The following is a 23969-nucleotide window of genomic DNA, read 5'->3' as shown; positions in this document are numbered from 1 at the left end:
GAAAACACTCGGGTCACCAAGTACCACCATAATGGCCAACATTGAAATACGGTAGCGTAGTAGGCCTAAGTATTTATTAAAAATGAGGCAGAGGTTTTATTTAACAGGTATATGTAATATTTTCGGCTACTGTAACATTACACACAGTTTAAATCAGAATCAGAAATACTTTATTAATCCCCGAGGGTAAAAGTAGACAGTTTTATGTCATCCACAGCTCCTTTACCACATGGGGTCCCCCAGGGCTCAATCCTTGCCCCAATTTTATTTGTGCTTTACCTTCTCCCCCTTGGTTCTATTTTTAGGAAGTACAGTATTGCATTTCATTTTTATGCCGATGATTGCCAGATTTATTTTCCCATGGCACAAAATAACACGGTTCAACGTCTTATTGACTGCCTGCACGACATCAAAGTCTGGCTTTCAGCTAACTTCCTGAGCCTAAATGAAGATAAAACAGAAGTTATGTTGTTCGGTCCAAGTCGCTCTCCCTCCCCCAACGTTGACCTCGGCACTCTGACCCCGTATCTCAGCGACTCTGTCACAAACCTGGGGGTAAAGTTTGACTCAGATTTTAAATTCGAAAAACAAATCAGCAGCGTCGTTCAAAAAAGCTTTTATCAATTACGCCAAATAGCGAAAGTGAAACCGCTTCTATCAAGACATGATCTTGAGAAATTAATCCACGCTTTTATCTCGACTCGTCTTGATTATTGTAATGCCCTGTATGTTGGCATTAGCCAGGCCTCCCTCGCCCGCCTGCAGCTCGTGCAGAACTCTGCTGCTCGTCTGCTAACACAGACCCGCAGACGTGAGCACATCACCCCTATTTTAGCGTCCCTTCACTGGCTCCCTGTGCGTTACCGAATACATTTTAAACTCCTTTTATTTGTTTTTAAATGTCTAAACAACCTCGCGCCAACCTATCTCTCCGACCTCCTTCAGCCTTACTGCCCCACCCGATCCTTAAGATCAGCCGATCAGCTGCTGTTGACGGTCCCTGACACAAGGCTGAAGCTTAGAGGTGACAGAGCTTTCGCCGTTGCTGCTCCCAAGCTCTGGAACGACCTACCCCTGAGTGTTAGACAAGCCTCCTCTCTTCCTGTTTTTAAATCTCTCTTAAAAACATACTTTTATTCCATGGCTTTTAACACTGAGTGATATCCATCCTGCAATGGCGCCCCATAATACACCTGCTGTGATCCTGCTTTTATGTTTTTATGTTTTTATTAATTCTATTTTAATTATTTATTTTTTATCGTGTTCTGTTTGTGTTGTGTTGTGTTTGCTCGGTACTCGTTTTATCTTTTAACCTGCTCATTGTACAGCACTTTGGCTACCCCTGTGGTACATTTTAAATGTGCTCTATAAATAAAGTTGAGGGGAAATGACATTATTCTATAAGTATAATATACACAGTGTTAAATAATGACACTGTGTATATAAAAGGGGAACATTATCACAATTTCAGAATGGTTTAAACCATTAAAAATCAGTTCCCAGTGGCTTATTATATTTTTCGAAGTTTTTTTCAAAATGTTACCCATCACGCAATATCCCTAAAAAAAGCTTCAAAGTGCCTGATTTTAACCATCGTTATATACACCCGTCCATTTTCCTGTGACGTCACATAGTGATGCCAACACAAACAAACATGGCGGAAAGAACAGCAAGCTATAGCGACATTAGCTCGGATTCAAACTCAGATTTCAGCGGCTTAAGCGATTCAACAGATTACGCATGTATTGAAACGGATGGTTGTAGTGTGGAGGCAGGTAGCGAAAACCAAATTGAAGAAGAAACTGAAGCTATTGAGCCATATCGGTTTGAACCGTATGCAAGCGAAACCGACACGACAGCCAGCGACACGGGAGAAAGTGAGGACGAATTCGGCGATCGCCTTCTAACCAACGATTGGTATGTGTTTGTTTGGCATTAAAGGAAACTAACAACTATGAACTAGGTTTACAGCATATGAAATACATTTGGCAACAACATGCACTTTGAGAGTGCAGACAGCCCAATGTTCATCAATTAATATATTCTGTAGGCATACCCTCATCCGCGCTCTTTTCCTGAAAGCTGATCCGTCCAGTTTTGGAGTTGATGTCAGCAGGCCAGGGAAGCTAGGGTCGATAGCTCGCTCGTCTGCGGGAACAAACTGCCGCCATTGCTTGCCGTGCTACCGATTTCCTACACTTTGAACGCTGCGGCTTACAAAACCATGTGACTAATTTATGGTTTTCCTTTGCTAACCGCCATAATGTTTTGTAAGATTTGTATGTTTTTATGTAGATTTTTTTGTACAGCATTTTGTGTTTGTGACTTGCCTGTGTATAATAAGTGCTACATAAAAAAGTTTGATTTGATTTGACATCGACAGACACTGAAAAGGTGTTATTGTTTTTACTATGGCGGCATCTTTTGGACGAGTTTGCTCACTGCAAGTGCTGCTGGTTGAAAATGTACTTCCTGCTTCGGACATTAAAGGAGTATATCCCGTTTTGTCTATTTGCCTATATCTTTTCTGCTCGAAAATATTCTTTATTCATCCCTCCATGCAACATTTGGCAGTTTCGCAATATAACTACAACTATTCATACTTACTAAACTGTCCCATGTGTGATGTCTGTAGGAAAGTTTTCATGCGTATTTGTACATGCTATCGTAATGTAATCAAGCTAGTGTCATTAGCATTAGCGAATATGCTAATCCATTTACAAGTGTCTGCTACTTTTAACATACAATGAGTTTTTTTTACGTTGTTTCAGTTTTGTAAATTCACCAAAACATCACCGTGGCATTATTATGTCTGTTTAGCTGATTAGCGAGCTAGCTTCCGCAGCTAGTGGGTCCATGACGATGACTTCTGTTTTGTTTGTTCATCTATTTTTACCGCCATGTTACAGACACCATTTGGAAATAATTCAGTTCTATAAATAAATATTTACAAAATCTTTCGTATTGGTATATAGCTGTGACTTCTGATTCAGAGTGGAGATTATGTATGTATGTATGTATGTACATACATGTATGTACATATATACATATACATACAATATGTATGTGTATATATTAAAGTAGCAATGATTGTCACACACACACACACACACTAGGTGTGGTGAAATTTGTCCTCTGCATTTGACTCATCCCCTTGTTCACCCCCTGGGAGGTGAGGGGAGCAGTGGGGAGCAGTGGTGCCACGCCCGGCAATCATTTTTGGTGATTTAACCCCCAATTCCAACCCTTGATGCTGAGTGCCAAGCATGAAGGTAATGGGTCCCATTTTTATAGTCTTTGGTATAACTTGGCCGGGGTTTGAATTCACAACCTATCGATCTCAGGGCGGACACTCTCTAACCACTATGTACATGTTAAAAAGTTAAAGTTAAAGTACCAATGATTGTCACACACACACTAGGTGTGGCGAAATTATTCTCTGCATTTGACCCATCACCCTTGATCACCCCCTGGGAGGTGAGGGGAGCAGTGGGCAGCAGCATGTATGTACAAACCCCGTTTCCATATGAGTTGGGAAATTGTGTTAGATGTAAATATAAACGGAATACAATGATTTGCAAATCCTTTTCTACCCATATTCAATTGAATGCACTAAAAAGACAACATATTTGATGTTCAAACTCATAAACTTTATTTTTTTTTTGCAAATAATACTTAACTTAGAATTTCATGGCTGCAACACGTGCCAAAGTAGTTGGGAAAGGGCATGTTCACCACTGTGCTACATGGCCTTTCCTTTTAACAACACTCAGTACACGTTTGGGAATGAGGAGACACATTTTTGAAGCTTCTCAGGTGGAATTCTTTCCCATTCTTGCTTGATGTACAGCTTAAGTTGTTCAACAGTCCGGGGGTCTCCGTTGTGGTATTTTAGGCTTCATAATGCGCCACACATTTTCAATGGGAGACAGGTCTGGACTACAGGCAGGCCAGTCTAGTACCCGCACTCTTTTACTATGAAGCCATGTTGATGTAACACGTGGCTTGGCATTGTCTTGCTGAAATAAGCAGGGGCGTCCATGGTAACGTTGCTTGGATGGCAACATATGTTGTTCCAAAACCTGTATGTACCTTTCAGCATTAATGGCGCCTTCACAGATGTGTAAGTTACCCATGTCTTGGGCACTAATACACCCCCATACCATCACAGATGCTGGCTTTTACACTTTGCGCCTATAACAATCCAGATGGTTCTTTTCCTCTTTGGTCCGGAGGACACGACGTCCACAGTTTCCAAAAACAATTTGAAATGTGGACTCGTCAGACCACAGAACACTTTTCCACTTTGTATCAGTCCATCTTAGATGAGCTCAGGCCCAGCGAAGCCGACGGTGTTTCTGGGTGTTGTTGATAAACTGTTCCGCCTTGCATAGGAGAGTTTTAACTTGCACTTTCAGATGTAGCGACCAACTGTAGTTACTGACAGTGGGTTTCTGAAGTGTTCCTGAGCCCATTTGGTGATATCCTTTACACACTGATGTCACTTGTTGATGCAGTACAGCCTGAGGGATCGAAGGTCACCGGCTTAGCTGCTTACGTGCAGTGATTTCTGCAGATTCTCTGAACCCTTTGATGATATTACGGACCGTAGATGGTGAAATCCCTAAATTCCTTGCAATAGCTGGTTGAGAAAGGTTTTTCTTAAACTGTTCAAAAATGTGCTCACGCATTTGTTGACAAAGTGGTGACCCTCGCCCCATCCTTGTTTGTGAATGACTGAGCATTTCATGGAATCGACTTTTATACCAAAATCATGGCACCCACCTGTTCCCAATTTGCCTGTTCACCTGTGGGATGTTCCAAATAAGTGTTTGATGAGCATTCCTCAACTTTATCAGTATTTATTGCCACCTTTCCCAACTTCTTTGTCACGTGTTGCTGGCAACAAATTCTAAAGTTACGTATATACGTATGTATGTATGTATATATATATATATATATATATATATATATATATATATATATATATATATATATATACGTATGTATGTATGTATGTATGTATGTATATATACATATATGTATGTATGTATAAATACATACATGTATGTATGTATGTGTGTATATATACATATGTACGTATGTATGTATGTATATATACATATATGTATGTATGTATAAATACATACATGTATGTATGTATGTGTGTATATATACATATGTACGTATGTATGTGTGTATGTATATATATATATACAATATTTATATGTATATATATATATAATATTTATATGTATATATATATAATGTATGTGTGTGTATATATTTATATAATGTGTGTGTGTATATATATATATATATATATATATATATGTGTGTGTGTGTGTATATATATATATATATATATATATATATATATATATATAATTTGTGTGTATATATATTTTTTATTTTTTTTGCATATATATATATATATATATATATATATATATATATATATATATATATATATTTATTTATTTTTTCATATATATATATATATATGTGTAAAAATATGTATTTATTCTGAAATTTTATGTGTGCAGCTTAAATACTGTTGCGCTCTATAGATCAGACATTACGGTATGTATGTCCACATATTTTAAGTTTCAGGCGTTCCATGTGGTCTGGATTTTCGAAATTACTATTTGTTACACTCATTAAACGATTAATCAAAACAACATAATATAAATCAAAGTTTTTTTTCTAATCAAATGAATCACTACAATCCTATATTATATATTATCTTTTTCATGCATGCTTAGTTAACTTTTGTTATGTTCAAAGGCAAAACTAGTTTTTACTTACTACAGTAAAAGATTAAACATATTCCAAGGTGACTAGAAAAACCTTACAAATTATTCTATGGAAAATCAATATTTCAGGCAGTAGGGGAGGACCCAATTGTATTTGATTCTCTGAGGGGAGTCTCAGTGTGCCACACATTGAAAGCCCCTGAATTAGACTACTAGTGACAAAACATTCTGTGTCTATGGGGAATCTGTTCCTTTCAATGACAAGTAATGGCGTATTCCATCACTATTTGGCTCTCAAAAGCACACGTCACTGTATCTCATTATTGACAAGTCACGACCCAGCTCACTTGTTGTGATCAATCACTTTCCAGACTGTTCCATTAGCCTTGTCTTCACCTTTTTCTCAGCCTTGATGACATCACAAAGGCCATGCAGACTCGGGATGACGACCACTGTGCCAAATGAATCCCGCGGCGTGACCTGCTTTGAGCACCGCTCTGATAAATAACTGCGCGGAATTGCTCTTGGCGACAACTGTTTGACTTCAATCAATAAAACAGGGACGAACTAATGACATGTTCTCTCATTGTTTCACGGTAATTTCACAACACAGACATGCCGGAGCTGTCAGACGCACTGTGGGAACGTCACATGCCTGGAATTTAGTCTGCCGATTCGTTCAATGCGTTTACATAGACACAAGAGAAAACCGTAAACACTTATTTTCTTGCTAGAGTAAGACGATTATTTTATTACGGCATGACCACACTAATTAAAAAAGTCTATTTGTGAGTGAAAATGAGCTGATGCCATTTAAAAAAACATGTATTTCTCTACTTTTCTCAACATTGTACCTGTTTAGTGCAAAGTAAGCCCAGAGTTAGCGCAGGGTTTTAAAATTTAAAGGGGCCCTATTATGCAAAACCAACTTTTCTAACTTATTGGTACTTGCTGTTGCGTATTTGGGATCTGCATAAGTCCTGGAAATTTGGGCTGAAACCGTAAAGGCATTGCGGGAGATATTTATAAAAACATTCTTGACTTTGTGGGTTCTCTCCAGAGGTGGGACCAAGTCATTGTTTTGCAAGTCACAAGTAAGTCTCAAGTCTTTGCCCTCAAGTCCGAGTCAAGTCCCGAGTCAAGACAGGCAAGCCCCGAGTCAAGTCCAAAGTCAAGACTGGAAAGTCTCAAGTCAAGTCCTAAGTCCTGCATTTTGAGTTTCGAGTCCTTTCAAGTCCTTTTAAGCACAGACTAATATATTAACACAGATTGTGTATGCTTTTCAAACGCTGTATTTATTTATTAAAACAAGTGCATTTTAAATTGCAGGAAAGAAAATTGTGCTGACATTGCACTTTATAATAGCACTATTAACCAGTCATTTTAAACATTAACTCATTCCTTTACAGAACAAACACATTGAAAAATAAAGTGCAAATGTACTTATTTGTACAAAAGTGTTAACATTGAAAAAACATGACATATACGTGAACATAACAAAAAAGTTGTACTTTTTATATGTCAGGGCCCTATGCTGCATTGCATTTGCAAAAGACCAAATTAGCCAAGAGTCTGTCAGTCATTTGTGCACGATGGGGGCGTAGTATGATGCCACCATGGCTGAAAACTCGCTCCACTGGAGCACTGGAGGCAGGCACTGCCAAGACTCTCATGGCCACTCGGAACAGTGAAGGAAGAGTCTTCATGTTCAATGCCCAGAACAAAAGGGGGAGAGAGTTTTTTTGGGTTGGTGCACTACTTGTAAGTGTATCTTGTGTTTTTTATGTTGATTTCATTTAAAAAAAAAAAAATTCTTGTGCGGCCCGATACCAATCGATCCACGGACCAGTACCGGGCCGCGGCCCGGTGGTTGGGGACCACTGAGGTAAACAACCAACAGTATGTCAGAAAGCTAGCTAAAACGGTACACATATTCATAATATAGTATACATTTTAACTGACCTTTATTTGACTATTTTTGTCTTTTTTTTTTTAGGTGGCTAAAATACGCGGTGCTGCTGACCGCCGTCTAGCGTTACGTGTGATATATTGACTAACGTAACCCTGCTTAAAAAAATCACTGAACAAAAAGTATGAATAAGGTAGTGAACTGCAACAGATTCCCGTGTTTGCAATAACGTTAAAACGTTAGCAGTGAGTTTACAGCCTCACTGATTTAACTACACAGCAAATAAAAGTCACGTTACTTAGCCAATAAACGTTATCTTACATTCAAAACTTACCGTTCTTTGTGCAACTTCAAATGCCGGACGAAGTTGGAAGTTGTTGCCTCTCCATCAGTCATTTTGGAACCGCATGTGTTGCATACTGCAAACCGTTTTGTGTTGACCACCTCGTAATTTTTATACCCAAACGAATTTATTTTAGGCATCATTTTTTGTTCACTGGCGTGTGGTTTGGACATGTCTTCTTCGTTGGTTGTCCTGCAATTTGATTGGATGAATGCTGTGTGATGAAAACAAAGTAGATCTAATTTGATTGGCTGTTGTACTGAGAGCACACCAGCTGACACACGCAACGCTGATAGACAAGTACACAATGAAAAATACGGAGCGCTCCCGAATAACTTTTTCATCTTTGGGTTTTGGGGAAAGTAGCAAGTCATGTCAAGTCATGTCAATTCAAAAGGCTCAAGTCCAAGTGAAGTCACAAGTCATTGATGTTAAAGTCTAAGTCGAGTTGCAAGTCTTTTTACATTTTGTCAAGTCGAGTCTAAAGTCATCAAATTCATGACTCGAGTCTGACTCGAGTCCAAGTCATGTGACTCGAGTCCACACCTCTGGTTCTCTCCGGGTACTCCGGCTTCCTCCCACCTCCAAAGACATGCAGTGAAGTGAAGTGAAGTGAATTATATTTATATAGCGCTTTTTCTCTAGTGACTCAAAGCGCTTTACATAGTGAAAGCCAATATCTAAGTTACATTTAAACCAGTGTGGGTGGCACTGGGAGCACGTGGGTAAAGTGTCTTGCCCAAGGACACAACGGCATGGCGGATGGCGGAAGCGGGGATCGAACCTGCAACCCTCAAGTTGCTGGCACGGCCATTCTACCAACCGAGCTATACCTCCCCAGCACCTGGGGATAAGTTGATTGGCAACACTAAAATGGGCCCTAGTGTGTGAATGTGAGTGTGAATGTTGTCTGTCTGTCTGTGTTGGCCCTGTGATGAGGTGACGACTTGTCCAGGGTGTACCCCGCCTTCCGCCCGATTGTAGCTGAGATAGGCTCCAGCACCCCCGCGACCCTGAAGGGAATAAGCGGTAGAAATGGATGGATGGATTCTTGCCTTCCTTCATCCTTCCGGGAAACGAGCCATTTGGAATTTGCCCCATTAGTGATGTTTTTGCAGTGGGTGACGTCAGCGGATTATCCATATATGGTCAAGTTTTACCTGAAGAGCTTTGCGCGAGTCCGCCATTGTAGTTTACTGTTGTAGTCAATAAGTGCCTTCTTATTCTCTATTCTCTTGTTGTGGGGGCGGACTGGCTCATATATTCACATGCATCCTCCGCTGTTGCCATTTCCAACACAAAGTAGCGTATAGTTCAAACTTGTATCTGTCAGTAGACTCCGAATGAAAGCGCTAAAAACTACAACATGGCTAACGGGGAGAAGACGCAGTCGAAATGGAGGCACGTAAAACAAGTCCGGCCACAAAACGACGCATCCTGAAAAGACGGTAAGAAAGCAGTTTGAAAACGGTCTGTAAAACATAATTTTTGCTCAATCTCCATTACCGTATTTTTCGGACTATAAATCGCATTTTTTTTCATAGTTTGGCCGGGCTCCAGTACGACTTATATGTTTTTTTCCTTCTTTATTATGCATTTTCGGCAGGTGCGACTTATACTCCGGTGCGACTTATACTCCAAAAAATACGGTACATGTTATGTAGACCACAAGGAAGTGTTTTAAATGTCGAGAAAAATCATAATATTACCCCTTTAAGACCCTTTAATACGGCATAATCACGGTTTGGCACATACCTCAGTTGTAAAAGGGTCATATTATGATTTGTTTTCTACATTTAAAGCAGTCTTGTTGTCAACATTTTGCATACATTTGTTTTACAGACCATCTTCACGCCGCTTTATGACTTTCTCTTCAGTATACGTCACTTTATTTAAGCCAGTGGTGTCAAAGTCAAGAATGATCTATGGCCCCAGAGATGATATTTGATTAGCACAGTGGTTCTTAACCTGGGTTCGATCGAACCCTAGGGGTTCGGTGAGTCGGCCTCAGGGGTTCGACAGAGCCTCCGCCGCGGAGGTCAAGACACGCCCGACTCATCGTGTAAACAAAAACTTCTCCCTGTCGGAGTATTATGAATACCCCCAAACAATGTTCCCTCTAATTTTCCATATGTGTGAGCAAACGCAAAAACTCCTTGAGCATTCATGTGAAGCGCATGTGAGCGACGTCAGACGTGCACATGCACTGTGGTCACACCTGCAGCACACCTGTCCCAAACCTGACTAAATAGCAAGTTAAATGTTTTATTATTGTAACCAAATGACAGCAGTCATTTCCATGAGATTATTTTCTAATATAAGTGTTTTGGCCCACTTACAATGACTATAACATATTGTTTTTCATGAGCTGTGTACTAGTATTATATGTCTGGGTGGGGGTCCTGCCTTGGAAATAATGTGTATCCCTTTCAGATATCGCATTTAGTTCCCACTAAAACATTCACATGTTGCACAATGAGATGTAAACATGGGATTGTGTGTACATTCCTGTAACTTTCCGTTTGTAAAATATATCTTTATTAGTATTTCTTAAATATAACAACATCATTTTATGATTACGGTTCGGGTTCGGTGAATGCGCATAGGAAACTGGCGGGGTTCGGTACCTCCAACAAGGTTAAGAACCACTGGATTAGTATTAGAACAGGCCCGCAGGCCACAGCCGCCTGCTGCTGTTTTGCACGCACTAATACTCCATCGGTGTTGGCTTTAGGGAATTTTCAAAATGGGGTCCCAGGAACCCCATCAAGTCAAAAAAATGGGGTCCCACAGTACATTTTTAGGGTCCCACTTTTTTTTGTAACCGTTTTGAAAACAAATGATAAATGTATGCATTATCCTGTTATATCTCACATTCTATATTGTGTTTTGGAAAAAGGTTGTCATAAACATTACTGAATTTATTTTTAAAAAATAATTCAAAAGAAAACATTTTTATGCATATGTAAATGTATTCAGTTATAAACATTCATTCACTTTCTTCTTTCCTTCACGCATCTCAACTTTACCGCTGCCGGTATTTTTTTCTATATTTGTTTTCCTAATGTATTTGTTCTATTTTTGGCCAAAGTAAGAGAAAGAAAACTATCTGAAGTTGTCTTTGTTTTTTTAGTCTTAATGCCATCATTTTAATAGTCCGGCCCCTGAGCTAGAATGAGTTTGACACCCCTGATTTAAGCCCTCCTCCAGGCCAAGCCCCATTCAACTGCATCTCCACTCTGTCAGCCCTGTTGTAGTTTTTAGCGCTTCCATCCTGACAGATATAAGTTAGAAATACAGTATACACTACTTTGTATTAGAAATGTCAACAGCGGAGGATGCATGTGCATGTAGGAGCCAGTATACCTCACAAGACGAGGATCGAGAAGACAAAGAAACGTATTCACTACCACGTCAAATTACCACTAGATAAAATGGGGGACTTGCATATAGCTCTACAGGTAAACCACCATTTATAGAGATGTCCTCTGACATAAGACAAAAGACGTCACTGAAGTCTCTAATTCCAAAAGGTTCGTTTGGAGGAAGTATGAAAGAAGGCAAGTTTATTTTATAAATATCTCTGCAATTCCTCCATGATTGAATTTCGACTTTTCAGGACTTATGAGGATCCTAAATACACAAAAACAGGTACCAAAGGGTAAGAAAAGTGGGTTTTGTATATTAGGACTGTTTTCAGGCCATGGTATCGTTCATTTGCAGTACAGAGTGTGTAAACCGTTTCAAAGGGAACCTATGATGAATTTATTCTACATTTTAAACACTTCCTTGTATTCTAGATTTAGCTTTGGGGTATATTTAGCTCCAGAGTCACATTAATAACCTACTTTTCGCTTATGTATGCAAAATGTTTGTTTATGGAGGCGTTCCCAGATTGCAAAAGAAACCATGCCCCACCCTCTCCAAAAATATATGAATGTATCTTTGGAAAATGCACCCTGTTTGAATAAATATGTTAAAGATGGTCAAAAATAAAATGTATAAACATTACATAGATTCACCAGGTCTCAATATTAACAAAACCTGCCCACTCTGATTGATACAGAGCTGCAAAAAAGGTTTGTTTTTTACCAACGTTTATTTCACTGCATTTCACACGTTGGTGTTAGAAAGACATTATGTTAACCTATACCATATCTTGCTTCCTTAAAGTATTGATAGAGTTGACTTTGTATGCTTATTTGTGTTTCATTGTATTCATTAAACCATATCCAATAGTATTTTACAATACACAAAGTATGTGAAAAACACTGTTTAAACACCACCCAATTCCACAAATTCAGTCAGCCATATTTGAATATTGTGCTCTGAATACCTTCGGCTATTTTCGGGGTTTGACATCACAGTGGGAACGCTTCTGCACTCTGACCATATTATCAGATCAGTCATACTGGAAATACGCACAAATTGGAAAGAGATGTGCTGTCTATCATTCACAATCCTTATGTAAGACATGAACACACATGCTTGGCTTTTTTATGCATTCAAAATCATAAATAAATAGCTAACAATTGATTCAACAGATCGAGGGTCCTCTGTTGCGTTCATTACTCAGTGGCATAGTACCTACTCAGTGTTCGCCCTGAGATCGGTAGGTTGTGAGTTCCAACCCCGGCCGAGTCATACCAAAGACTATAAAAATGGGACCAATTACCTCCCTGCTTGGCACTCAGCATCAAGGGTTGGAATTGGGGGTTAAATCACCAACAATTATTCTCGGGTGCGGCCACCGCTGCTGCCCACTGCTCCCCTCACCTCCCAGGTGGTGATCAAGGGTGATGGGTCAAATGCAGAGAATAATTTCGCCACACCTAGTGTGTGTGTGACAATCATTGGTACTTTAACTTTAACTTTAACTTTATTATACTCTCCGTAAAAACATCCAGAAACCACGAACAATACTCCATTTTACATGTCTTGACCTGAAAATGAACCAAATATGAGTAATATTGAATAACCGCCAATGCAGACGGACTATTTTAGCGGCACATTGATAGCAGGGAGTGTCAAGCTTGCTAAAAGTACATTTTAGATTATAATGCATGTATCTCTCACCTGGTAGTAGACAAATGTGGCCATGGTCTGACAGGCTGATGGCGAAGTAGGCCCCACAAGACTTTGTAAAATGTTGCCTATTGTTCACAATCATTATGAAAGACATGATGGATGGATTTTTTTTATTGCATTCTAAATATTAAATCAACTTAAATGCTGAGATAGGCTCCAGCGCCCCCCGCGACCCCGAAGGGAATAAGCGGTAGAAAATGGATGGATGGATGGAAATAAATGTCTGCTTACAGCGGAGCCAATGGGAGCTCCTCTATTCCGCCCATAAAATCCAATAAATAACCATTCAAAAAGCGCCAACAATACTCCGTTTACATTTCGTGACTTGAATATTAACCAAGTATTAGTGATATTGTTATTATAAGTGCTAAGCGGCGCCGTGATCACTTCCGTGTGTCCCTATGTTGACATCATCGAGTGGTCTGCTACGTCCACGCTTCCCTACTCCTTGGAAGTTTATTGTAAACCATAAATCATGCCTCTAACCTGGTAAGTAGATGGCGGAGTATGTACTCCAACATGTTGGTACACTTTGACAGTCTTTTAGGACTTTAAAATGGCAAGAACGACTCAAAAAAATGCTCGGTCCACCCGCCTGGTTTCTTGGCGAGGATTATGAGACATTCTTCATCTAAATGTGAATATATGAACATCCAAGCAGTCGGCATCCTAATGACAGCAGATTTTGTACAGTAAATGATGTTTTATTGTGTTTGTTGGCTCTCATATATTCTGCAGCGAGTAATAATCAGTGATGAAGGAAAAAAAACAAACGTGATTGAAATGAATGTGCAGCTTATACTTAAAATGATGAAAATATATACATATTAAACTAGAATAGGCTAAATGCTAAAACTAGAATTATGATGACATTTCAGTGACTAAAAATAAACAGCTCTTAAAACTAAGAACATTTCTAGAAATTAAATTCTAAATCTTGGCAAGTGGCAAATCATTTGCAATGTATATTTTATAGGCATCGAAGCAAGTGGGAGGGCGTTAATAACAAGCAGCGCTGCAGGCTGATTATACTTAATGCTAGGGATGTCCGATAATGGCTTTTTGCCGATATCCGATATTCCGACACTTTAATTACCGATACCGATATCAACCGATGTATACAGTCGAGGAATTAACACATTATTATGCCTAATTTGGACAACCAGGTATGGTGAAGATAAGGTACTTTAAAAAAATAAATAAATAAATAAAATAAGATAAATAAATTTAAAACATTTTCTTGAATAAAAAAGAAAGTAAAACAATATAAAAACAGTTACACTGAAACTAGTAATTAATGAAAATTAGTCAAATCAACTGTTAAATGTTAGTACTATTAGTGGACCAGCAGCATGTGTGCTTACGGACTGTATCCCTTGCAGACTGTATTGATATATATTGATATATAATGTAGGATTGTCACCGATTCTGTTCATAACCTTTATGGACAGAATTTCTAGGCGCAGTCAGGGCGTTGAGGGGATCTGGTTTGGTGGCTGCAGGATTAGGTCTCTGCTTTTTGCAGATGATGTGGTCCTGATGGCTTCATCTGGCCAAGATCTTCAGCTCTCACTGGATCGGTTCGCAGCCGAGTGTGAAGCGACTGGGATGGGAATCAGCACCTCCAAATCCGAGTCCATGGTTCTCGCCCGGAAAAGGGTGGAGTGCCATCTCCGGGTTGGGGAGGAGATCTTGCCCCAAGTGGAGGAGTTCAAGTACCTCGGAGTCTTGTTCACGAGTGAGGGAAGAGTGGATCGTGAGATCGACAGGCGGATCGGTGCGGCATCTTCAGTAATGCGGACGCTGTATCGATCCGTTGTGGTGAAGAAGGAGCTGAGCCAGAAGGCAAAGCTCTCGATTTACCGGTCGATCTACGTTCCCATCCTAACCTATGGTCATGAGCTTTGGGTCATGACCGAAAGGACAAGATCACGGGTACAAGCGGCCGAAATGAGTTTCCTCCGCCGGGTGGCGGGGCTCTCCCTTAGAGATAGGGTGAGAAGCTCTGTCATCCGGGGGGAGCTCAAAGTAAAGCCGCTGCTCCTCCATATCGAGAGGAGCCAGATGAGGTGGTTCGGGCATCTGGTCAGGATGCCACCCGAACGCCTCCCTCGGGAGGTGTTTCGGGCACATCCGACCAGTAGGAGGCCACGGGGAAGACCCAGGACACGCTGGGAAGACTATGTCTCCCGGCTGGCCTGGGAACGCCTCGGGATCCCCCGGGAGGAGCTGGACGAAGTGGCTGGGGAGAGGGAAGTCTGGGCTTCCCTGCTTAGGCTGCTGCCCCCGCGACCCGACCTCGGATAAGCGGAAGAAGATGGATGAAAACGGCCTTCTTTCATCTCCGTAATATCGCTAAAATTCGTTCTATTTTATCCACTAGCGACGCTGAGATCATTATTCATGCGTTCGTTACGTCTCGTCTCGACTACTGTAACGTATTATTTTCGGGTCTCCCTATGTCTAGCATTAAAAAATTACAGTTGGTACAAAATGCGGCTGCTAGACTTTTGACAAGAACAAGAAAGTTTGATCATATTACGCCTATACTGGCTCACCTGCACTGGCTTCCTGTGCACTTAAGAAGTGACTTTAAGGTTTTACTACTTACGTATAAAATACTACACGGTCTAGCTCCGTCCTATCTTGTCGATTGTATTGTACCATATGTCCCGGCAAGAAATCTGCGTTCAAAGAACTCCGGCTTATTAGTGATTCCCAGAGCCCAAAAAAAGTCTGCGGGCTATAGAGCGTTTTCTATTCGGGCTCCAGTACTATGGAATGCCCTCCCGGTAACAATTAGAGATGCTACCTCAGTAGAAGCATTTAAGTCCCATCTTAAAACTCATTTGTATACTCTAGCCTTTAAATAGCCCCCCTGTTGGACCAGTTGATCTGCCGTTTCTTTTCTTTTCTCCTCTGCTCCCCTTTTCCTTGAGGGGGGGGGGCACAGGTCCGGTGGCCATGGATGAAGTGCTGGCTGTCCAGAGTCGGGACCCGGGGTGGACCGCTCGCCTGTGCATCGGCTGGGAACATCTCTACGCTGCTGACCCGTCTCCGCTCGGGATGGTGTCCTGCTGGCCCCACTATGGACTGGACTCTTACTATTATGTTGGATCCACTATGGACTGGACTCTCACAATATTATGTCAGACCCACTCGACATCCATTGCTTTCGGTCTCCCCTAGAGGGGGGGGGGGTTACCCACATATGCGGTCCTCTCCAAGGTTTCTCATAGTCATTCACATCGACGTCCCACTGGGGTGAGTTTTTCCTTGCCCGTATGTGGGCTTTGTACCGAGGATGTCGTTGTGGCTTGTGCAGCCCTTTGAGACACTTGTGATTTAGGGCTATATAAATAAAGATTGATTGATTGATTGATTGATGGATGGATGGATGGATGTAGGAACCAGAATATTAATAACAGAAAGAAACAATCCTTTTGTGTGAATGAGTGTAAATGGGGGAGGGAGTTTTTTTGGGTTGGTGCACTAATTGTAAGTGTATCTTGTGTTTTTTATGTTGATTTAATTAAAAAAAAAAGAGAAAAAGAAAAAAAAAATGATACCGATAATAAAAAAAACGATACTAATAATTTCCGATATTACATTTTAACGCATTTATCGGCCGATAATATCGGCCTGCCATCTCTACTTAATGCCCTAATAAGTGCGCCTACCTCACTGTGATGTCACAATGGAGAATTGTTTTTTAAAAGGCTGCAAAACACAGCGGTCAGAGGCATCCAAAACTAACATGCAAGCCCATGCCCAAATGTGTGGCCCTTACTATTTGACATGACCCTCTAACATTGTAGCATTTATAAGTCAAAAAAGACAAAAATCATAATAGGTCTCCTTTGAACATTTTCATAATCCATCTATCCATCCATTTTTCTACCGCTTGTCCCGTTCGGGGTCGCGGGGGATGCTGGAACCTATCTCAGCTGCATAATGTAAAGTCAAAAAAAACTGCTATCAGGTCATTTTCCATTTAACAGAATCCCCATGTAAAAAAGTGAGCACTCATTCTTAAAGCACAAAGTTGAGAACATTAGGCCCTTTTCCACCAAAAGCTCAGTAACCTCAAGTTCCTGGAACCTCAGGTTCCTGGATCTATAGGTCCCTGTAGAAGTGTGTGGTTTGTGTTTCCATCACAAGTTCAGGGTAGTTTATACAAATCAGGCTGATGACGTATGGAGGAGTGGTTGACTATATTTTTATACTGATACCATGAGAATATACAGACAATATTAGGTCACAGTTATTTGACTAAAAAGTAAGTCAATGAAATACAAAGCAATCATGTACAAAACGATACGATTTATCAAATAAAGTGCACAGAATTGTTCATAAAAAGTCAGCTTTTTGTCTGCAATGTCCAACAGTCAGAAAGTCGTGATGAATTCATGAGCTTCGAGCGATTCCCTTTGGTCCATTTCAGCTATAAATAATATATAAATAACAAATATCAGTGTTTATCCTATGGCGGCGACACGAACACAGCTTGTTAGCGTTAGCATTCTGTCCACTCGTGTTGAGGCTAATAATTACACAAATGGAGTGTCTGACTACTTGTAATAAAGTAAGTAGTTAATATTTGATGTTATTTACCTTCCTTCCACTCGTGTGCTGCCTCCTTTTTTTCCACATTCATCCAATGAAGTCAGTCGTAAGCAGCTTCGCGTCCGGCTTCATACTCCTCTGTAAATACGTTTAAAAAGAGTCCTTCCAGTTCTCGTAGCTTCGCGTAACGAAATGAAGTTTGAACAAATAATAAAACAACAATAAACTGCATATAGTTTCCACTGACCAGCATTTCCGAAGCTCCTTTCGTTCTTCTTTCTCTCCATTGTCAAATTTGTTGTAATAGAAATACAAAACCCAAAACCAGTGAAGTTGTCACGTTGTGTAAATGGTCAATAAAAACAGAATACAATGATTTGCAAATCCTTTTCAACTTATATTCAATTGAATAGACTGCAAAGACAAGATACTTAACGTTTGAACTGGTAAACTTTATTTTTTGCAAATATTAGCTCATTTGGAATTTGATGCCTGCAACATGTTTCAAAAAAGCTGGCACAAGTGGCAAAAAAGACTGAGAAAGTTGAGGAATGCTCATCAAACACTTAATTGGAACATCCCACAGGTGAACAGGCTAATTGGGAACAGGTGGGTGCCATGATTGGGTATGAAAGCAGCTTCCATGAAATGCTCAGTCATTCACAAACAAGGATGGGGCAATTTGTGAACAAATGTGTGAGCAAATTGTCCAACAGTTTAAGAACAACATTTGTCAACAAGCTATTGCAAGGAATTTAGGGATTTCACCATCTACGGTCGCTTACGTGATGATATTACGGCTCTTCAATCCCAAAGTGGAAAGGTGTTCTGTGGTCTGACGAGTCCACATTTTAAATTGTTTTTGGAAACTGTGGACGTCGTGTCCTCTGGAACAAAGAGGAAAAGAACCATCCGGATTGTTATAGGAGCAAAGTTCTAAAGCCAGCATCTGTGATGGTATGGGGGTGTATTAGTGCCCAGGACATGGGTAACTTACACATCTGTGAAGGCACCATTAATGCTGAAAGGTACATACAGGTTTTGGAGCAACATATGTTGCCATCCAAGCAACGTTATCATGGACGCCCCTGCTTATTTTAGCAAGACAATGCCAAGCCACGTGTTACAACAGCGTGGCTTCATAGTAAAAGAGTGTGGGTACTAGATAATAATAATAATAATAATAACTGGGATTTATATAGCGCTTTTCTAAGTACCCAAAGTCGCTTTACATGTAGAACCCATCAATCATTCACACCTGGTGGTGGTAAGCTACTTTCATAGCCACAGCTGCCCTGGGGTAGACTGACGGAAGCGTGGCTGGTAATTTGCGCCAACGGCCCCTCCGACCACCACCTGTCATTCAGTTCACCGGTGTGAGTGGCACCGGGGGCAAAGGGTGAAGTGTCCCGCCCAAGGACACAACGGCAGCGATTTTTGGATGGTAAGAGGCGGGGAGCGAACCTGCAACCCTCAGGTTTCTGGCACGGTTGCTCTACCCACTACGCCATGCCGCCCCTAGACTGGCCTGCCTGTAGTCCAGACCTGTCTCCCATTGAAAATGTGTGGCGCAATATGAAGCCTAAAATACCACAACGGAGACCCCCGGACTGTTGAACAACTTAAGCTGTACATCAAGCAAGAATGGGAAAGAATTCCACCTGAAAAGCTTAAAAGAATGGTCTCCTCAGTTCCCAAACATTTACTGAGTGTTGTTAAAAGGAAATGCCATGTAACACAGTGGTAAAAATGCCCCTGTGCCAACTTTTTCGCAATGTGTTGCTGCCATTAAATTCTAAGTTAATGATTATTTGCCCAAAAAAATTAAGTTTCTCAGTTCGAACATTAAATATCTTGTATTTGCAGTCTACTCATTTGAATATAGGTTGAAAAGGATTTGCAAATCATTGTATTCTCCTTGTTGTGTGCGCAGTTGTGCACTGCACTCTCTAAAAGCCCTAGATGTTAATGTCACATATGCATGTACATTAGATGGCAGTATTGTCCTGTTTAAGAGTGTCACAACATTGCTGTTTACGGCAGACGAACTGCTTTACGGTAGACGAAAACGTGACTGCTGTTGTTGTGTGTTGTTGCCGTGCTGGGAGGACGTTAATTAAACTGTCTAACAATAAACTGGGAAAGAGGACGTGAAAACATGCTGTCGACACATCACTCAGGTACGCCTGAATTTCGGGAGATTTTCGGGAGAAAATTTGTCCTGGGAGGTTTTCGGGAGAAGCGCTGGATTTCGGGAGTCTCCCGGAAAATCCGGGAGGGTTGGCAAGTATGTGTTTCACAGTGAAGCAAGGTGGCTCTCCCGGGGCAAAGTGCTGTCACTTGCCCTGTCTTGCCAAATGCATAGCTCCTCCTTTTTTTTTGCAAAGATTGCAAAGTGGCACTTTTATTTTATTTATTTTGAACTTGATGCAAGTTATTTGATTTATTATTGAACTTGATGCAAGTTATAACACTTTTATTTGATTTATTATTGAACTTGATGCAAGTTATAACACTTTTATTTGATTTATTATTGAACTTGATGCAAGTTATAACACTTTTATTTGATTTATTATTGAACTTGATGCAAGTTGTAACACTTTTTGATTTATTATTGAACTTGATACAAGTTATAACACTTTTGTTTTATTTATCATTGAACTTGATGCAAGTTATTTTATTTATTATTGAACTTGATGCAAGTTATACCAGGCAGCACGGTGGAAGAGGGGTTAGTGCATCTGCCTCACAATACGAAGGTCCTGAGTAGTCTTGGGTTCAATCCTGGGCTCGGGATCTTTCTGTGTGGAGTTTTCATGTCCTCCCCGTGACTGCGTGGGTTCCCTCCGGGTACTCCGGCTTCCTCCCACCTCCAAAGACATGCACCTGGGGATAGGTTGATTGGCAACACTAAATGGTCCCTAGTGTGTGAATGTGAGTGTGAATGTTGTCTGTCTATCTGTGTTGGCCCTGCGATGAGGTGGCGACTTGTCCAGGGTGTACCCCGCCTTCCGCCCGATTGTAGCTGAGATAGGCTCCAGCGCCCCCCGCGACCCCAAAGGGAATAAGCGGTAGAAAATGGATGGATGGATGGATGTATTCTGTTTTTATTTACCATTTACACAACGTGCCAACTTCCCTTGTTTTGGGTTTTGTATACAAAATAAATAAAAAATAAACAGGTATATTCCAATGATGGTATATACCGTGGGTCGTGGGTTTGAAAAATAAGTTTTAGGAACGCCCCCAGCTGTGTTCAACTAATCAGTGTTGGACAGCACAGCCCGGGCAGGTTTCGGGAAGCTTGGAAAGGTTCGACCTAGCTAGGAGGAACTTTGAATGGTTCCGGAAGAACTAAATCTACCCAGGTACTTTTTGGTGGAAACCCACAGTGAACTTTATTTACCCGGGGGAAGTTGCAGAAAAGTTCCTGCAGTGGAAAAGGGCCTATTGTTGCCAGCAATTATCACGTGCACTATCAACCATCAAATTGCGTCCGTTTTTGTTGTGTGCTTTTATGCAAAAAAAAAAAAAAAAAAAAAAAGCACATTTACTGACATTTCCAGGTTTAGTTCAGCTCTTACTGCAACATGTTGTGTTATATTCAACAAACCAAAGGGTTGCCATGCACTCCAAGCACATAAATTGCAGACGGCACAGTGTTTGAAATCACCTAAACATGTTTCCTCTGCTCTAATGCATTTGAACACATGCTCAGGTTTGATGTTTTCACTTTTAGAAATGAAAAAGCAAAAAGAGGACATTTATGACCAAGCAAGGAAGATATAACAAACACCAACTGGCTGCTTAGCTTTATTCCTTGCTCTTTCGTATGTTCTTATGCCATCATAGCAATGTTTTATTGCCATGACCTAATCTGGCGAGGTTATCTAAGGTAAACATTGCAATTTAAACAAATGTTTTTATTCGCGTCACACCAACGTGGGGTGTGTTTATACTGGCCCTTTTAATGGTGTCGGGGTTATAAACCTAAGCCATTGGTCGTAACGTGAGCAGCGTCCTCCTATAGGTTGGGAGGTTACAAACATAGGCCGCCTCTCAATGGGGCTCGGAGGAAGCCATCTGTTCCTGTTTATGGTTCATTAACCTCGCTGCCCTGGAAAAACAGGCTGCCTCCACAGCAACAGGTACAGCGGGGCCGAGCGTCGGCCCGATTTGTCAATAGAAAAAGGTTTTTAAAAAAAAAAGACGAGAGGCAGAAAGTGTGCCGTCCTGGCTCTGTGGCGTTGACCATAAACAGCTGCAGGATTCTTACCTTCCCAGAAGCCCATATGTGTACTGTGAATCTGCCAGCAGTAATGTGATCTCGCCCCTGTGCATGGACAGCACGCACTCCTCCAGCGCCTGCACACACATTACAGCAGTGTGTTACTGGACAACAAGTGCACTCCCAACAAGGACTATTACGTTGCAGCATAGACAGACAAATAGATAAACATCTTGATAATCAGAGGAGTAGGTACAGTGCATCCGGAAAGTATTCGCAGTGTCACACTTGTTCCACCTTTTGGCATTTTACAGCCTTTTTCCATTCTTTTTGTTCTCAAAATTCTACACACAATACCCTTTAATGACAATGAGCACCATTCAGCAATAAGTTCCAAACTTTTCCTCTTATCTTTCTTCCTAAGCGATTTCCTAAGAGGAGTCCACTCAAATTCATGACGTGTTCTTAAACCGCCCAATTGTTCCCACCTGCTGTTCTTAAGTCGCTGAATGCTAAATGGTTAGCGCGTGCGTGTCTATCATAATTTGCATATAAACACACCATTATTTCCCCAATTTGCAGAGGTAAACGCCCTTAATTCCCCATATAAGGGCGGAATAGCCAAACATCAAACACACGGAGAAAACACAAGCAGATTACAGAAGAGAAATTCGTATTATCCCGCGGGGGAAATACATAGTGTCAAAATGTAAGTTTAAGAAAGGGGGGACTGCAGGGTTCAAATAAATATTCGTCACTTCGGGCAAATAGGTCTACATGGTCGTGAAATATGCGCTCCCTCCCCAGGGCACGATCTGCGGCATCTTGCAGTAGCAGCAAAGGCATTGCCATTGTGTGTGTGTGTGTGTGTGTGTGCATGTGTGTGTGTGTGTGTGTGCGTGTGTGCGTGTGTATGTGTATTTTGAAATGTCTATATATTGCTAATTTTCCTATATGTCTGTCCTATCTATCCATCTATCTATCTATCTATCTATCTATCTATCTATCTATCTATGATATTAATGTAACATTAGACAATAGAAGTAAGGGAACTTGTCACACTTAATTTTTTTTTTTTTTTTTTTTTTTTTGGTGTCCTGTTCAGCTTCTCAGGCAAATCATATACAGGTAAAAGCCAGTAAATTAGAATATTTTGAAAAACTTGATTTATTTCAGTAATTGCATTCAAAAGGTGTAACTTGTACATTATATTTATTCATTGCACACAGACTGATGCATTCAAATGTTTATTTCATTTAATTTTGATGATTTGAAGTGGCAACAAATGAAAATCCAAAATTCCGTGTGTCACAAAATTAGAATATTACTTAAGGCTAATACAAAAAAGGGATTTTTAGAAATGTCGGCCAACTGAAAAGTATGAAAATGAAAAATATGAGCATGTACAATACTCAATACTTGGTTGGAGCTCCTTTTGCCTCAATTACTGCGTTAATGCGGCGTGGCATGGAGTCGATGAGTTTCTGGCACTGCTCAGGTGTTATGAGAGCCCAGGTTGCTCTGATAGTGGCCTTCAACTCTTCTGCGTTTTTGGGTCTGGCATTCTGCATCTTCCTTTTCACAATACCCCACAGATTTTCTATGGGGCTAAGGTCAGGGGAGTTGGCGGGCCAATTTAGAACAGAAATACCATGGTCCGTAAACCAGGCACGGGTAGATTTTGCGCTGTGTGCAGGCGCCAAGTCCTGTTGGAACTTGAAATCTCCATCTCCATAGAGCAGGTCAGCAGCAGGAAGCATGAAGTGCTCTAAAACTTGCTGGTAGACGGCTGCGTTGACCCTGGATCTCAGGAAACAGAGTGGACCGACACCAGCAGATGACATGGCACCCCAAACCATCACTGATGGTGGAAACTTTACACTAGACTTCAGGCAACGTGGATCCTGTGCCTCTCCTGTCTTCCTCCAGACTCTGGGACCTCGATTTCCAAAGGAAATGCAAAATTTGCATGGTTGGGTGATGGTTTGGGGTGCCATGTCATCTGCTGGTGTCGGTCCACTCTGTTTCCTGAGATCCACGGTCAACGCAGCCGTCTACCAGCAAGTTTTAGAGCACTTC

General features: G+C 40.9%; 1 protein-coding gene across 1 annotated transcript in view; it reads right to left on the bottom strand.

Moving 5' to 3' along the window:
• fkbp16 (FKBP prolyl isomerase 16) overlaps window positions 1-23969 on the bottom strand; it is a 179870-nt gene that overhangs the window by 144563 nt on the left and 11338 nt on the right. Inside the window, exon 3 of the mRNA XM_061924413.1 lies at window positions 21939-22027. Coding sequence (XP_061780397.1) covers window positions 21939-22027 — 89 coding nt within the window. The remainder of the gene's footprint in view (window positions 1-21938; window positions 22028-23969) is intronic.

This window comes from Nerophis lumbriciformis, linkage group LG29 (assembly GCF_033978685.3).
Source record: "Nerophis lumbriciformis linkage group LG29, RoL_Nlum_v2.1, whole genome shotgun sequence".
Taxonomy (NCBI): domain Eukaryota; kingdom Metazoa; phylum Chordata; class Actinopteri; order Syngnathiformes; family Syngnathidae; genus Nerophis; species Nerophis lumbriciformis.
This window is presented reverse-complemented; position numbering and strand designations above follow the sequence as displayed.